Genomic DNA, 16,500 nt, shown 5'->3' with positions numbered 1-16,500 from the left:
TGTGTGTGTGTGTGTTTGTGTGCTAGCGCGTGTGTGTGATGTGTGTGTGGGTGTGTGTGTGTGTGTGTGTGTGTGTGTGTGTATGTGTGTGTGTGTTTGTGTGTTGTTTGTGTGACTGTGTGTGTACATTACGTGTTTGAATGCGGGCGTGTGTATACAGTTTAACAGAGGACTAGGGTGAGGTTGATGTTAGTTAAGGTCATGCAAACTTTAATCACAGCTAAACGCACAAACACACACACTCACACACACACACACGCACACACACACACACACACACACACGCACACACGCACACACGCACACATGCACGTCCTCGCACAAATGCACACACAATTACACCATGCACATACGCAAACCCACACGTAAACATACACACACGCACACACACGCACACGACACGCACACATACATACTCAGACGGGCAACCACTCTGACACGTAAGTCGAAAAATGCTTTCTTTGTAAAACAATATTTATCATACGATATCACAGAAAGGCTTGGAAGTTTCCTTTTGTTCTCAAACTCTATCACAGAATGTCATGGAACATGTGTGTACATATACAGTGTAAATAAACTTCATCACATTAATATCACAGAACAACGTTGTATTTGCACCTTTTGAAATATATTGAATGCAAACAAATATTAACACTTTGTGGACTGGGTGGCCGAGTGGTAACGCACTTGCGCTCGGAAGCGAGAGGTTGCGAGTTCGACCCTGGGTCAGGGCGTTAGCAATTTTCTCCCCCCTTTCCTAACCTAGGTGGTGGGTTCAAGTGCTAGTCTTTCGGATGAGACGAAAAACCGAGGTCCCTTCGTGTAGGCCTACACTACATTGGGGTGTGCACGTTAAAGATCCCACGATTGACAAAAGGGTCTTTCCTGGCAAAATTGTATAGGAATAGATAAAAATGTCCACCCAAATACCCGTGTGACTTGGAATAATAGGCCGTGAAAAGTAGGATATGCGCCGAAGTGGCTGCGATCTGCTGGCCGATGTGAATGCGTGATGTATTGTGTGAAACAAATTCCATCTCACACGGCATAAATATATCCCTGCGCCTTGAATATGTGCGCGATATAAATTGCATAAAAAAAATATTTTAAAAAAATATTTAAAAAATCCCTGCGCTTAGAACTGTACCCACGGAATACGCGCGATATAAGCCTCATATTGATTGATTGATTGATTTAAAAGAACATGCACTTTTGTGTGTGTCATGTGTATGGTATTTTTCTTCTTCTCATTTTCCTTCATTTGTTTCCATTTTGGAAAAAAAAACATTACCAGATAAATTACAGTACTAACTATCATCACTGTTTTTCTGTTGTGTAAGCCTATCTATCATTTTCGAAATATTTTAACGAATCAGTCAATCACACAGGGAACAAGATTCGAAAATACAAATGACATTAGGCAGAAATGAGGTGGACAGTTTCAATAAATAGGGAAATACGATGATTTGTAAATTAAAGTTATTGTGTTTTTTGTGCAATAATCTCCACACGCGAGTCTCCATTTCCCAATAAGTCTACTGTTTGAACTGTTGTTTAGTAAGCTTCAGCAAGTGCTGCAAACAAACAAAAAACGAACAAAAAACAGCAAACCATCGGACTTTTCCTGTCGATAAGAAGTTGTTTTGTTGTGTGTGTGTGTATGTGGGTTTTGTCACTAATATTTGGCATTCCTGGTATAATATATCAAACTGTGTAAATGTGCGATGCACGGTGTCTAATCTCATGTTTCGTGTCTTAGAGTGCTATCGTTTTTGTATGTATGAGGCAGGCCGAAAGGCGATGGTAAATTTCAAATAGACAGCTTAAAATGTGTTATCGTTCTTGTTCTTGCTCTTGCCTGGTTCTTTGTACATGTTTTTGTTTTTGTTCTTCGTCGTGTTCTTGTCCATGTCCTTTCCATTTTTCTTGTTCTCGGTATATGGTTCTTTTTTTTTTTTTTTTTTTTTTCCTTACACCTGCTCATGGTGACCTTGGTCTCAGTGTTCCTGTTCGATCCTTCCCTGAATAGTACTTCTGCTGTCAGTCCTCAACGTGTGACGTTCTGGGGGGTCGACGGAGGGACGTGGTGGCGGTCTGCTCTCTGGAGGGGACCCTCACTCAGTCTGGCTCCGCGACTTAGCTGTCAATGTCGTTAGTAGGGGGCATAGTAGGTAGTGGGCTGCGTCCGTTAGCTCGGGACAGACCCACTACTGAACACCGTCGAAGTGACTCAGCAGAAGTGCAGTGTCATCTTCCGAGGGTAGCCTACCGCAACGACCCGACATCCCTCCCTGGAGCGTCTGTAAAATCGACAAGTCTGGCAGCGGAACGAAATTCAGATGTGGATGGAACAGTGAGTGCAGGGACGGGGCGGCGTGAGTGCACACCGGGACAAGGTAAATGGTTCTTAGTGGTCGCTTCTAGGCACGGAGACCAAAGACATCGCACAAACGTCTTCTGCTAATTGTTTTTGACCATAATGTTGCTGAACAGAAGGCCACAGGTTTCACATAAGGGGCCTAGACAGCATTGCATGCACGTGCCAACGAACTTCTGAGCGCAGCCACAGTTGATGGTGAAGATACGCAGACAGGGGGTGATGTGCCAGACGTGTTCGAAGGTGATGCAGGCAAATTGACAGCCCCAGCAGAAGGCCAGAGGGATGGCACAGAAGATGGTGAAGAGGTTGTAGCAACAGTTCTTGGAGCAGTTGAAGCAGCAGAAAGCACATGTCCACACGCAATCTATGCTGTGGGCACCGTCAGGTTCGGCAATCACGTCCTCAAAGGAGACCTGGAAAATTACGTACGGTGTTTAAAGAACTGTGCTTGGACAAAGCTAATATAATATATGATATTAATCAAATGTACATGGTTTTCTGTGTGATGCCAGGTTAAACTCTGATATCAATACTACGAAGTCGGTGTTAAAAGCACTGTGCTAGGACAAATCTATTATATATGATATTAATACATGGTTTTCTGTGTGATGCCAGTTAAACCCTGATATCAATACCACGAAGTCGACTTCACAAAGTCTACTTCACAAATCCAATCCTTTGGCGCTGACATTTAGGTACAAAGACTTCGCGAAGGCATCGCAGTCACCTTCGGACTCAATCCAGGAAAGCCTTTACAGTCGGGTTTTTTTCTGTGAATATTGAGTTGCGGGCAAAAACGTACTTTTGCGTTAACATGATACACACATGTGTGGATTATAATAATAATAATAATAATAATAATAATAATAATAACGGGCATTTATAAAGCGCCTTATCAGAAGTTCAAAGCGCGTGACAACAATACATGTATTCAAACATCATACAATCACTATAATACGCGGTATAGTACGGTAATGACATGGACAGTTGGTAACCCGTGATTTGTAAAAATGTAAAAACATTTGACAAATTACGTCGAACTTAAAACCGCGATTTGTAAAAATGTAATTTTTTTGGAAATATCGCATTCCAAAAAGTAATACATGCCTTTTATTAGTATTATTATTAAATAAATGTTGTTGTTCAGAGCCTCTATGCTGGGTGGTGGGAGGTGGTTTGGGCCCGATAGATACAATATTACGATTTTTGGCATAAAAAAGAAAACAAACCCGAATTTTCCAGCGATTGAACAATAAGGTAATGAGAAAAAAAATGAAAGAAATCTAATAGATCCCTTGACTTTGGGGTAGCGTGACACTGTTGCTGCTAGCTTTCCACTGGGAGGAAGCGACCCGAATTTCCCAGCGATAACACAATAACGTAATGAAAAAAAATTAAAAAACGAATAGATCCCTTGACTGTGGGCTAGCGCGACTTTGTTGCTGCTAGCTTTCCACTGGAAGGAAGCGACCCGATTTTCGTAGCGATGTGACAATAAAGTAATGACAAAAACAATTAAAAATCGAATAGATTATTTGACTTTGGAGATGACAAGAAAATATCGGGCGCATTTACGTGATTTGTAAAACATTTTACATTTTTACAAATCACGGGTTAACAACAGTCTATGTAAAGTGCATAGGATACCGTATTTTACGGTTTGAAAACTACTCTCAGGGCGATTACATAGAATACTTCATAATGTCGGCTTGGACCTCCTCAGAGGCTCCTGAAAGCAAATACTTTGCCATTCGGGGATTCTGAGCCCTTCTCGCTCAGGCCGATGTCCTAAGGGGACTTCAGTTTGATGGGCCTTTAACTGTCGTTCTTTTCTTTTTTCTTTTATTCGTTTTCTGTTGGGGGGGAGAAAGGGGAGTATTTGATCCACAATATAAGAACTACGATCGTAAGCCAACACTTTTCAGTCGGTAGCCTAGCGATCGTAGCACCGGATCTGCTGAACAGACATGTTGATATCCTTTTTGCTGAGCCAGCATATTGGAAATAACTCATGCTATTGGAAAGCAAAGGACGTCATAGTAAGCGGACACTGCACACAATGTCAATTTGAACTCATTGTTACGTTGACGCTAATGATCGCTCGACGCAATTTATGAGTGTCAGTAAATATGAGCCTCATTTTTCCATGGGCTGCAACTCTTTCGGACATCGTCTATTGCCTACGCGTTCAATAGACCCTATCGGTATTCCAAGCTCTCGTAATCTCTCGCAAACTTCAGAGCATAGCAAAGCATGCGGTACAGCGATCTCGTGCAAGCTGCACAAGCCAAGGTTCGAAGTTCTCGCGATGTTCAAAGCATAACAAAGAGCGTGTCTCGCGAGAGCTGCTCAGATACCAAAAAGGTCTATTGTTGTCAGGGATTAGGAAGTAGGTTTCAGGGTAATATGTATGGACATTTGACTACCGAGCTTCTCCTGGAGTAACCGAACTTTCCCAGATGTATTCTTGCACAGTAAATAAAGGTGTTACTGGTGTGTGGCATCATTATTCAATGTTCAAATCTGAACTGTGTACACCTTTGGGAGATTATGTGACGGGTTTGATTCTTTTGGATGTTTGGTTTTCTTTGGGGGAAGGAGGGGCAGAGAAGGGTTGTTTGATAATTCAATAAACACTCTTATTTTAGATCTTTTTGGTTTAAAATATGCCTTGCATCATGTGTGCCTGTTATCTCTGGGATTTTCTTTTTTTTAACTGTTAGTTGCTGGGTTTTTTACTCTGTGTCTTAATCAATATTACATAAAACAGCGGGCGTTGTAAAGACCAGTGTACTTTTACTGGAGGGATAGGTATGGTCCTACGATCATGTTTACCACCAAAGACCAGTGTACTTTTACTGGAGGGATAGGTATGGTCCTACGATCATGTTTACCACCAAAGACCAGTGTACTTTTACTGGAGGGATAGGTATGGTCCTACGATCATGTTTACCACCAAAGACCAGTGTACTTTTACTGGAGGGATAGGTATGGTCCTACGATCATGTTGACCACCAAAGACCAGTGTACTTTTACTGGAGGGATAGGTATGGTCCTACGATCATGTTTACCACCAAAGACCAGTGTACTTTTACTGGAGGGATAGGTATGGTCCTACGATCATGTTTACCACCAAAGACCAGTGTACTTTTACTGGAGGGATAGGTATGGTCCTACGATCATGTTTACCACCAAAGACCAGTGTACTTTTACTGGAGGGATAGGTATGGTCCTACGATCATGTTTACCACCAAAGACCTGTCGAGGCTTTTACATGGAGGCAGGAATACCCATCCATTCGATCGCAACCCACACATCCACAATCTGGGTGCTTTTTACGGAAAGTGGATTTGTAAGGATAAATGTTTAAACTGACAACCGTCCTGACACGTGACACAAATCAACAAAACATTCCTTTTATGCGGAGAAAAGCAGCCCGGCGGTTGTTTTGGGGTTTATCTTTGTTTATTGTCATTGTTTGTCTGGAGAACGCTGGGAGTCATGCAAGACCGATTCAGCATCGGTATTTTTATCTGTTTCGTTCTCGGTCTACTATTTAAAAACTATTCACATGCATGGCGTAGCACAGTCAAAAGATAGAAGGTTCATCAAAGCTCAGATTCGTTTAACAGTCGGTATTTTATTTTATTTTCAAAAAATCTGTATCTTGTTCAAAAAGTGTTAACTCTTGTCACAGTTAAGAATTTGTGTATCTGTTTAGTTCTCGACCTACTATTTGACATGTATTCATATTTAAGGCGTTGCACAGTTAGTATATAGGCTCCTTAACGCTCAGAATCGTTTACAGTCGGTATTTTAGATCTTCTTAAACATCTCTTTCAAAAAGTGAAAACATCGTCTTGTCACATTAAAAGAGTAGAAAACCAAATTACATTAATTATCACATTGATGGCGTATCACATCGAAAGGTTAAAATGATAATAATAATATGGGAGATTTATAGAGCGCTTTACGTTCTCCAAGCGCTTTACAATGAAAAGCCCCATACATATACATACAAAGCAAAGCAAAAAAGCGTGTGCAGCAGCATTCAGCACACAAGTGAACAACGAAACACTACATCAATACAAGCTGCAAGCATACTAACACAAGCAAAACATTCAAACATTCAAACACCTGATCAAAAATGCACCATATTGAAATAAAAATTAATCAAAATACTGTGTGTAGAAGTGTGTTTTCAGGTTTGATTTGAAGGAACAAAATGTTTGGCAGTGTCGGATAGAGTAAGGGAGAGAGTTCCACGCAACGGCAGCAGAGTGGGAGAAGGCTCTCTGACCGTGCTGTTTGCGACTAAAGGTTCCCCAAAGCTCAAATCAGTTTTCAGTCGGTGTTTTAAGTCTTTAAATAATCGTCAAATATTTTTAAAAAGTTTAAACTCCTGTCCGTTGCTTTGCTTCTTAGTAATTATAGGAGTGCAATGATGCTCTTATCAATCATACAGTCCTGAAGAGAGAGTGGCAGTGTACTCGAGAAGTAAATTAACATTTATAAACGAGTTGGTATTGAGAATATTATCCAGAAAAGATGTGGAGAACAAAATCGGAAGAAACGGTTACGGGAAATTGTAGCTAAATAAAATTAAAATAATGCATGATATTTATTAAGCGTGTGTATCCAGAGTTTAAACCCCGCACAAAGCTACTTACTTTTACGTGGTCATTGAGATCGTTAGGATCCCGGTTGATCATGTCAAGATCTCCCATGGTGACTTGCTGCTGCTGATGGTGTCCTGCTTATCCGAGATTGTAACGACTTCACCTTGCGGTAGTCAAGATCAGATTGCGAACGGCGCAGGAGTGGGAGCGTCTTATGAAGCCTTACCGATTGAATTTATATTTTGTTTATTTCACGTACACCCATGGCTACTTAAAGGTACCACTCTTCTCGTGTATTCATGCAGTCATGTCAATCATCATAAATGTGACCCACCACCACGGAATGAGTCGCATGTCACCTCGCGCGGTTCTGCGCTGGGCTTGATATAAGTCCGGAGAGTGTCTGGTAACAGTCTGAGGGTCACCTTAGTCACAGGCTTATTACTCAAACATTTTTCGCTCTTTTCTAAAACGGTTTTCACCACTGGATAGAGCATAAACAACTCGTTAGGAAAATGTAAAAATATGAAAATCATGCAAAGGTGACATGCGACTCATTTCGTGGTGGAGGGTCACAAATATATCCAGGCATGTATAAATGTACGTAAGAACACCCTTATTCACTCTGTAGACGCGCACACCAAAATGTACACCCTTGCTGCTTTTTAAGCAGAGTAGGAATTTCTTCAAGAATACATTTCCTAAATGACACCGGTGTCAAAAAGTGAAACTAATTCAGCAAAACTTGTCCAACTCTGCAGGGAAACCAGCCAGGCTGTATATTTTCGCCATGTGTCTAAGGGAAGGAATTCTCTTATTCCATGAAACATCGTGTATAGATGACTAATGGTGTCAATGATCAATAGTGGTACAAGAATGCTCTTTCGCGTGTAAAACCTTGGACAAATCTTGGTTGACATGAACGCTTACGCAGGGTGAAGGTATCTTTAAGTTTTTGTGACTGGATAGTATCCAGTCAACTGTAAGATTCTCAAGAGCTTTTTAACACCACCAATGCAAATTCAAGATTTGATCAAAAGCTTTTCAATGACAGTGAACTGAAAAGTCGGCGGATCGCAGCTGTTAAGTGCCGTCTTTCACGATTCCAGTGATCAAAAAGGATATTGCCTCACAAATATCATACTCATATTTTGAAAGAAGACAGAGCTTTGTACTTTTCTGTAGTGAATGTATAGTGGATATGTATGGGAGGTGGAAGGGGTGGGTCAGGAGCGGATCAGTTGCTTTGTAAGGGGGGGGGGTGCACTTTGAATCGAAAGTGAATGTGATGGGCGCGGAGCGCCCGAATTTGCTAGGGGGGTCCGGGGGCATGCCCCCCCTAGCAAAATGGTGCCATCTGGTGCCATTTGAACTTATAAATGGTCATAGAATCAGCTTTCCAATTTTTGCTGGAGGGGGGGTGCACGTGCACCCTGTGCACCCCCCCCCCCCTCGTCCGCCCCTGTGGGTAGTGAAATCGAGTTTGAATTAACATAGGATTTAACAGTCGCACTAGATACTGTCAAAGTGTATTTGCGTGCGTGCAAGTAGGGGATATATTGAAAATGCTTCGTCGACCGAGCACAGAATTGTCAGACCAAATCACTGAACATAAAACGTGTTGTTGATTTTTAAATAAGCGTTCGGAGAAAATGCATTTATTTTGTTTGTTTGTTTGTTTGTTTGTTTGTTTTAATAAACACAAACACACACACACACACACACACACGCACGCACACACACACACACACACACACATATATATACACACACGCACGCACGTATGCACACACACACACACACACACACACACACACACATACACACACGCATGCACACACACACACATACACACACACACACACACACACAAATACACACACACACTCACAAACACATCACACACACACACACATTCGCACCTGTGCAAAAACACAAACAAACCTTTTTGTTTATAGTTTCATTGAAAGAGTAAAACACATGTATGTCTAAAATATCACAGATATACTTTCGGCAAACACGCACAAACTTGCTATTTTCACACATTGACTACTCTATGACTGTATCAATCATACTTCACCGGTCATTCGTCTGGCATATAGCACAACTCAGTAATATATCAGAAAAAGCTATCAGTTGAAAACGAAACTAATGCAGAGTAGACATTACCACCAGAATAGCCTTCCTGGTTACGATTTGGCAAAACTAGAAGTCACAGAATACATAGATGATGTTCTCACGATGCTCACACATATATTTCTGACGATTTAGTGTTTTGACGATAATTTCATTGAAGTGGAGACCAAATGTATCACAGATAATTAGCAAAGACGATGCTGACAAAACGCAGAGGCCATCGAGGCAGCTCTCACAACTCTTTTGGTCTGAGTCCCGTACAATACTGACAATGCTGTTGTTGAAAAAAGGCCACTGTTTCCATTGTCGCAATGCTTCGATAATGCTTCTAGATGATGCTTATGCCTTTCCTATATTGAGCCCAAAAGTTTTCGCGAAGTCTTTTTTTACCGAAAATTCAGAGCCATAGCGCATGCAGCTTCGAGCAGCGGGCTTCGTGAAGTAACCGTCGCCCAATTAATATTAGGATTTACCAAAACAACGAGCTTTCTAAGAGTTCCGCACAACTATGTTACTAAAGCAGAGGCCGCAGGTTTCACAGATCGGCCCTAAACAGCATTGCACGACAGTGAAGAACAGCTTTCTCCAGCAGCCACACTCGATCATGAAGCTGCGCATGCAAGGTCCGATGAGCCAGACGTGCTTGAAGGTGATCCAGGCGAATTCACAGCCCCAGTACAGAGCGAGGGGGAAGCCACAGATGATCGACATGACGTTGTAGCAGCAGCCCTTGGTGCACGTGAAGATCAACCACGCACCTGCCCATACACAGGGCAGACTGTGTGCTCCGTCCGGCTCTGCGATCACATCGTCAAAAGCCACCTGCGGGCATAAAGAGACAGGTTTGACTGGTTTTGTTAGCACCATTGATAGATACATACAAATGTCTTCAAAGAAGCAGGGTAGGTTGTGTGTCTCCGTCCGGCTCTGCTATCACGTCGTCAAAAGCCACATGAGGGCATACAACAAATACAGGTTTTACGGTTTTCAATAGCACACTTAAAAGATACATATTAACAGCTATTGTGTTTTCAGCGTAGCAATAGGGCCCGATATTTAGACGAGACAAGTATAATGCTGACGAGTCGAAGACGAGTCGCATTATACTTGTTCGAGTCTAAATATCGGACCCTATTGCTACGCTGAAAACACAATAGCGTTTATATAGCTATTCTGACATTAAATTCTGTGTTAGAATCATGTTTTTGTCAGCGACAAGTACCAGAATGGTCCATGTCGTTGATGATTGCAGACGACGGTTCCCTTTCCGCATGAAGCCACGGAAATAACCGAACATTGAAAAACCCACGGACATGTATTACGGAGAAAACTCGAGATAACCGGATGCTTAGCATTACGTCAATATGTTAGGAATCATATGACGTCATGACGCATCATGCTTGCCTACGTAGATTGTATGTTCGAAAGTCTGACTTCTGTTGGGAATTCGCGTGGTGAAGACAGCGGTAAATCTGTAGATGATAAGAGAACAAGGATTGTCTCAGAAGAAACGACGAAATGTTTCAGACCGGTAACTTCATTTCAACATTGCACTATACAATGGACGTTCTATGTGACAGGAGAGTTTGCTGATTTTGTGTTAAACATTGGAGAGATCGTCTGCTAGAATCCGAGATAGGTCGCTTCAGATTGCAGCTTCTGGAAATTTGCAAGGTTTGTTGCCTGTTAAAGAACTGGATTTTACACGTAATGTATGTCATGTACAGTAAGCAACAACAAAAACACACACAAAGCAAATGGCATCGTCTGTCGACTAGTCACAGAGTGACAGAAACAAACCGCCTGGCGAGGTATGCGTGTACTTTATACACGTGGAAGAAACCGGAACCACGCGTCTTTGTTATTGCCGATATCGTTTGGATATCGGCAAAAATGGCCAACTTTTGTATCGTTATGCTTTGATGATCGGAAAAGGGATGTGTGAGACCATCCAATCACAGCCCCCGAATTCCCCCACGTGTCCATCAGAATAGCTATAGGCAGGTTTCACAATCTTCAATCACAGACTTCCTTTTTTTTCAACAAAATCAATCTTGACAGAGATCTTTGAAATAGTGTTTTTATTAAAGCCTGACATCCTCCTGGATGGAATCAAGACAAAAACTTGTATGGAGACGCATTCTTGTCGACATAATGTGATAGCTTGTTACAGTACTCTATCAAACAAAGGGATAGACGTAAACAGAATTGGGTAACGATTTATTCAAAGAATATTGTCCAGAGGCTTTAATAAATTAAGCAATAACAATGCAAGCAAAATATCATTTCCGAGCTCAGTGAAAAAAGCAGCAAATAAGGACTAATTATGGGAATTCCGTTCTTCTGAACTGCTATTTCGCTGTGATGCACGTCATGAGCATACCTTCAAAAGTAACAATGTTAATTGCACTCCATTTCTCACTGTAAAAAAAAAGTAGAATCATTGACCAATAGAAAAAAAACGAGTTTGGAATTTGTTTTGCATATTCTTGGGGAATAAATACCTGAAAATGTAACCCTACCCTCTAAATGGTGACATCATGACAGCGAAAAAAAATATACACAACAAGTCATGTGAAGTGATAATAAAACATTAAGTTGGTTTGAAACTAAAAGATCAACATTGGAATCAGGGATGAGTCATTAACAATGCTAGTGAGATTTGGCTAGCCGAAACCAGAAGACCGAGACGGGTTGCCTCCGCGAAGCATATGAACAAAACGGGCGATTTTTCTCATTTGAGCAGATTTTCACACTAAGCATGACATATATATCTGTTTATACATTGGGATCCAGGAAATCCAAAGGATACAATGCAATAACTTTTGAATCTGTAATCAAAAGTGTTATTGTTATTTGCAATTTTTAGAATGTTATGTACCAAATTTTATAATACATTTCATAACTTGACGAAATTTAAAACAAGTCGCGTAAAGCGATATAAAAACATGTAGTCAATCTATAGGCATCAAATTGAAGGATAAACTAAAAAAAAACAGTCCGATCGGCGAGACTAAATTCAGATAGTCTCGGCTAACCATACCCGAAAACCGTCACGGATCACACTCATCTCCGCGAAGCATACTCAACCTGTTTTCTTTAATTCTGAACGCGTTTTTAAAGTAAACATAACATATGTATATATATATTTTAAATCAGGAGAAGATAAGAAGTACAATGCAGTAGTGTTTGAATCTGTAATGAAATATTCGTTTTTGATGACAATTTTAATGAGCGAACTAATTCACTTATTTTCAAGCTACCTGGCTCAAATGCAATATCAAAGTCCCGACTTAATCAAAAATTACTTAACAGGTCCGCCTCAACTATCACAAAAACGGAAATGACGTCATCAAAGACTGTGGCAGAGTACCTTAAAGGCATACTAACGCACTCCCGTGTTTACAAAGTGTAGTTTGCCCACAATCGATGTCAAACGCACCATAAGACCATATAATGACGATACGTCACCATGCGCGGACCATAATACATGCATTACAGCTTGTTCTAGCCTCTGAAAAAGTGAGGATGTCAACAAAGCCGCGGTGTTCTCTCCCTTGCATCAACGTTACATGTGTTGCCAAATCTATAAATAGGACGATCCAGATCAAAATGAAAATTCAAATATCTCAACATTTAAGGGGTCCTAGACCACAATATTTTGCAGGGAACTTAATTTAGTCTGTCTCCAGCTGTTGGTAAAGCAATTAGCGTGTATAGTCATCGAGTACATATGGCTTTAACCCAGTCCTAGTATATCCACTACTGACTGAACTGTGGCATAGTACCTGGACGCAGTCCCAGTATATCCACTACAGACTGAACTGTGGCATAGTACATGGACGCTGTCCCAGTATATCCACTACAGACTGAACTGTGGCATAGTACATGGACGCTGTCCCAGTATATCCACTACAGACTGAACCTTACTGTCTTGCATTTTCTACAACAACTACTCTGCACACATAAAAAAAAACCAACCCCTCTCGCACGCACACATGCAAGTACGCACGCATCAACACTCACGCATCAACACTCACACACACACACACACACACACACACACACACACACACACACACACACACACACACACACACACACACACACACACACACACACACACATACGCTAACACAAACGAACACGTGCGCACAACGCTCGCGCGCACGCTTACACACCCACACGCACGCACGCACGCACGCACGCACGCACACACACACACACACAAACGAACACGTGCGCGCAACGCTCGGCCGCACGCTCACACACACACACACACACACACACACAGCTAGATAATACATCATCTGATATGTTTCCTTGTTCATATGCTTTTTTCAAGTCATAAACGTAAACAATGAATGGTTTTACTGGGATTTTGTGCAGCGTTTTGTATTATCTGCGTTGTTGTCGGATTTAAATACTCTCTCAAAAACTGGGTATCTAATCACGATCGATAAGATTTTCCCCTTTTCGATTAAAAAGTACAATGAGATTTAGTCAGAACCATAACATTATTCTTCCAAAAACACTTATTAACATCCATGTAAAAGAAACACAACTCTGTTCATCAAATTATCTCCCCCTTTGCAAGAAACGTATGGCGAAGGCACATTTCGCGCCGCGGTGCAGATGACGCAATTAACTCTCGTGACGAAACGATTGGTTCGTGACGTCGCGTCATCAACCGTTCATGAATGGCCCTTGTATGAATGGCATTCTTTCTGTTGGGATGACGTGTGAACCTCATCATTAGTGACTTGGAAAATCGGTCGGATTTAGGTATCCCCGAAGTCGGTCGGAATTGGATACACTTACCAGGCTACACTCTTCCACACTGACAGGCGCGCACGCACGTACGCACGCACGTACGCACGCACATATGCAACAATAACAATGATAAAAATCAAACTTTTAAAAGCACTTGAAAGTTAATAAACAAAGCAACTATTGATTCCCTACGATTATATGATCGTGACTGGCTCTCTTTCCAAGTTGGAACGTTTTCAATCTGCTGTCTGACGTCATCAAAGTGTTGAAAAACGTACGGCAATGTCTATAAAACTCTCACTTGACCACAACATTCACAATGCAGTGCATTCAAGGATTGAAAAAAACCACTGGCGTTGATCAGACACAGTCACTGAATGTTGTTATTTTACAAATGAATCTGCTTAACATTTGGTAAGAAATGACCGTCAAAGTGCCGGGCGGTCGTGAGAATTCAAGGTTTTCAGAGACAGACAGTAAATAACGTGCTCTGAAATAAACACATGCCGAAAAATTCTTTAGTCAGCCAGTTGATCATCTGCCTGACAACGGATAGGAAGTATAAAATTGGTCGCATCATGGCAATTTGCTGTGTATGGCGGTCATAGCAGACGATTTGTCTTCAGGACGGTCGTGAGAAAAAATGAGACAGACACCTTGCCCGAGTGACTAGACAGTAAATAACGTGCTCTGAAATAAACACATGCCGAAAAATTCTTTAGTCAGCCAGTTGATCATCTGCCTGACAACGGATAGGAAGTGTAAAATTGGTTGAATCATGACAATTTGCTGTGTATGGCGGTTATAGCAGACGATTTTGTCTGCAGGGCGGTCGTGAGAAAAAATGAGACAGACACCTTGCCCGAGTTACTAGACAGTAAATAACGTGCTCTGAAATGAACACATGCCGAAAAATTCTTTAGTCAGCCAGTTGATTATCTGCCTGACAACGGATAGGAAGTGTAAAATTGGTTGCATCATGACAATTTGCTGTGTATGGCGGTTATAGCGGACGATTTGTCTGCAGGGCGGTCGTGAGAAAAAATGAGACAGACACCTTGCCCGAGTGACAAAATGACCAAGCGCAAGTAGAATAAGCCGTAGTTAGCCTTTCAAAACCCTTTCATATCGTGATTTGATGGAAATTGCTACTTATTAAAAGCATGTTACGTCCAAACCTTTTAACAGCCATTCCAACTGAACAGATTTGTAATTAACGTTTTTGAGACAGACACATTTAGAAAAAAGACCGTTTACTTCACATGCGATTGTATCGACTAAACATAAACACATTCATTGTTTTTTTTAACTAAGTGTGTTCATCTATCTCTGTTCTTTGGTTTCTAATGTACTTTTAACTGGATTTCTTTGTGTGTTTTTGTACTGGTGCCTTTGTCTATTGCAATGTGGCTAAAAAGGGAAATCGTGTCTGTCTCATTTCTCACGACCGACCTACCTTTTTCGCTGGTGGGGAATACAAACTTGACTTAAATTCGATCAAAGTTTATTTTTCATATGTAAATTCCGAAGACATTCGACACAGACCAGTGAAAATTCACGACTCAACAAAACGAAACATTTTATTTGATATCAAAGTTAGGGACATACCCGACTCTGAAGACTGTGAAACCTGTCTATATACATTTATTCAAGGAATCAGGGTAGTTCGTGTCTCTCCGTCCGGCTCTGCTATCACGTCGTCAAAAGCCACATGAGGGCATACAACAAATACAGGTTTTACGGTTTTCAATAGCACACTTAAAAGATACATATACATTTATTCAAGGAATCAGGGTAGTTCGTGTCTCTCCTTTCGGCTCTGCTATCACGTCGTCAAAAGCCACCTGAAGGCATAAAAATACAGGTTTTACCGTTTTAATTGGCACGTATGATAGATAGATTTAAAGCCATATGTACTCGATGACTATACACGCTAATTGCTTTACCAACAGCTGGAGACAGACTAAATTAAGTTCCCTGCAAAATATTGTGGTCTAGGACCCCTTAAATGTTGAGATATTTGAATTTTCATTTTGATCTGGATCGTCCTATTTATAGATTTGGCAACACATGTAACGTTGATGCAAGGGAGAGAACACCGCGGCTTTGTTGACATCCTCACTTTTTCAGAGGCTAGAACAAGCTGTAATGCATGTATTATGGTCCACGCATGGTGACGTACCGTCATTATATTTTCTTATGGTGCGTTTGACATCGATTGTGGGCAAACTACACTTTGTAAACACGGGAGTGCGTTAGTATGCCTTTAAACATCGTCAAGGCATCTACCCTCACAAAGAGAGAGAGAGAGAGAGAGAGAGAGAGAGAGAGAGAGAGAGAGAGAGAGAGAGAGAGAGAGAGAGAGAGAGAGAGAGAGAGAGAGAGAGAGAGAGAGAGAGAGAGAGAGAGAGAGAGAGAGAGAGAGAGAGAGAGAGAGAGAGAGAGTGAGAGTGAGAGAGAGAGAAAGAGAGAGAGAGTGAGAGTGAGATAGAGAGAGAGAAAGAAAGAGAGAGAGAGAGAGAGAGAGAGAGTGAGTGAGAGTGAGAGAGAGAGAGAGAGAGAGAGAGAGAGAGAGAGAGAGAGAGAGAGAGA

General features: G+C 41.4%; 2 protein-coding genes across 3 annotated transcripts in view; both read right to left on the bottom strand.

Annotated features, from left to right (window-relative positions):
* Positions 1-445: 445 nt before the first annotated feature.
* LOC138956305 (caveolin-3-like) lies at positions 446-7,211 on the bottom strand. 2 transcript variants are annotated; one of them, XR_011452593.1, is made up of 3 exons: positions 7,051-7,211; positions 2,397-2,793; positions 446-1,935 (listed from the first exon to the last, which is right to left on the bottom strand). XR_011452593.1 is itself a non-coding variant. In XM_070327699.1 (2 exons), the coding sequence occupies exons 1-2, from the start codon at positions 7,105-7,107 to the stop codon at positions 2,461-2,463; spliced, it is 390 nt and encodes a 129-aa protein (XP_070183800.1). In that variant the 5' UTR covers positions 7,108-7,211; the 3' UTR covers positions 446-2,460. The 2 variants fall into 2 exon arrangements, 1 of the variants encoding a protein (XP_070183800.1); XM_070327699.1 differs by having other exon boundaries at positions 446-2,793.
* A 1,737-nt stretch (positions 7,212-8,948) lies between these two features.
* Positions 8,949-16,500, bottom strand: part of LOC138956306 (caveolin-1-like) — a 9,797-nt gene continuing 2,245 nt past the window's right edge. Inside the window, exon 2 of the mRNA XM_070327701.1 lies at positions 8,949-9,957. Within this exon, the coding sequence (XP_070183802.1) occupies positions 9,625-9,957 (333 nt within the window). The 3' untranslated portion in view covers positions 8,949-9,624. The remainder of the gene's footprint in view (positions 9,958-16,500) is intronic.

This window comes from Littorina saxatilis, unplaced genomic scaffold, assembly GCF_037325665.1.
Source record: "Littorina saxatilis isolate snail1 unplaced genomic scaffold, US_GU_Lsax_2.0 scaffold_358, whole genome shotgun sequence".
Lineage (NCBI taxonomy): Eukaryota > Metazoa > Mollusca > Gastropoda > Littorinimorpha > Littorinidae > Littorina > Littorina saxatilis.
The sequence above is the reverse complement of the archived record's forward strand: the minus strand, read 5'-3'. Positions and strand labels throughout refer to the sequence as shown.

What these genes read in the sequence shown, in the direction of transcription:
- LOC138956305 (XM_070327699.1), bottom strand. Translation starts at nt 7,107, where the DNA reads ATGGGAGATCTTGACATGATCAACCGGGATCCTAACGATCTCAATGAC. An exon ending in ATCTCAATGACCACGTAAAA is followed by an intron (nt 2,794 to 7,050) that starts GTAAGTAGCTTT and finishes GTAATTTTCCAG; the next exon opens with GTCTCCTTTGAGGACGTGAT.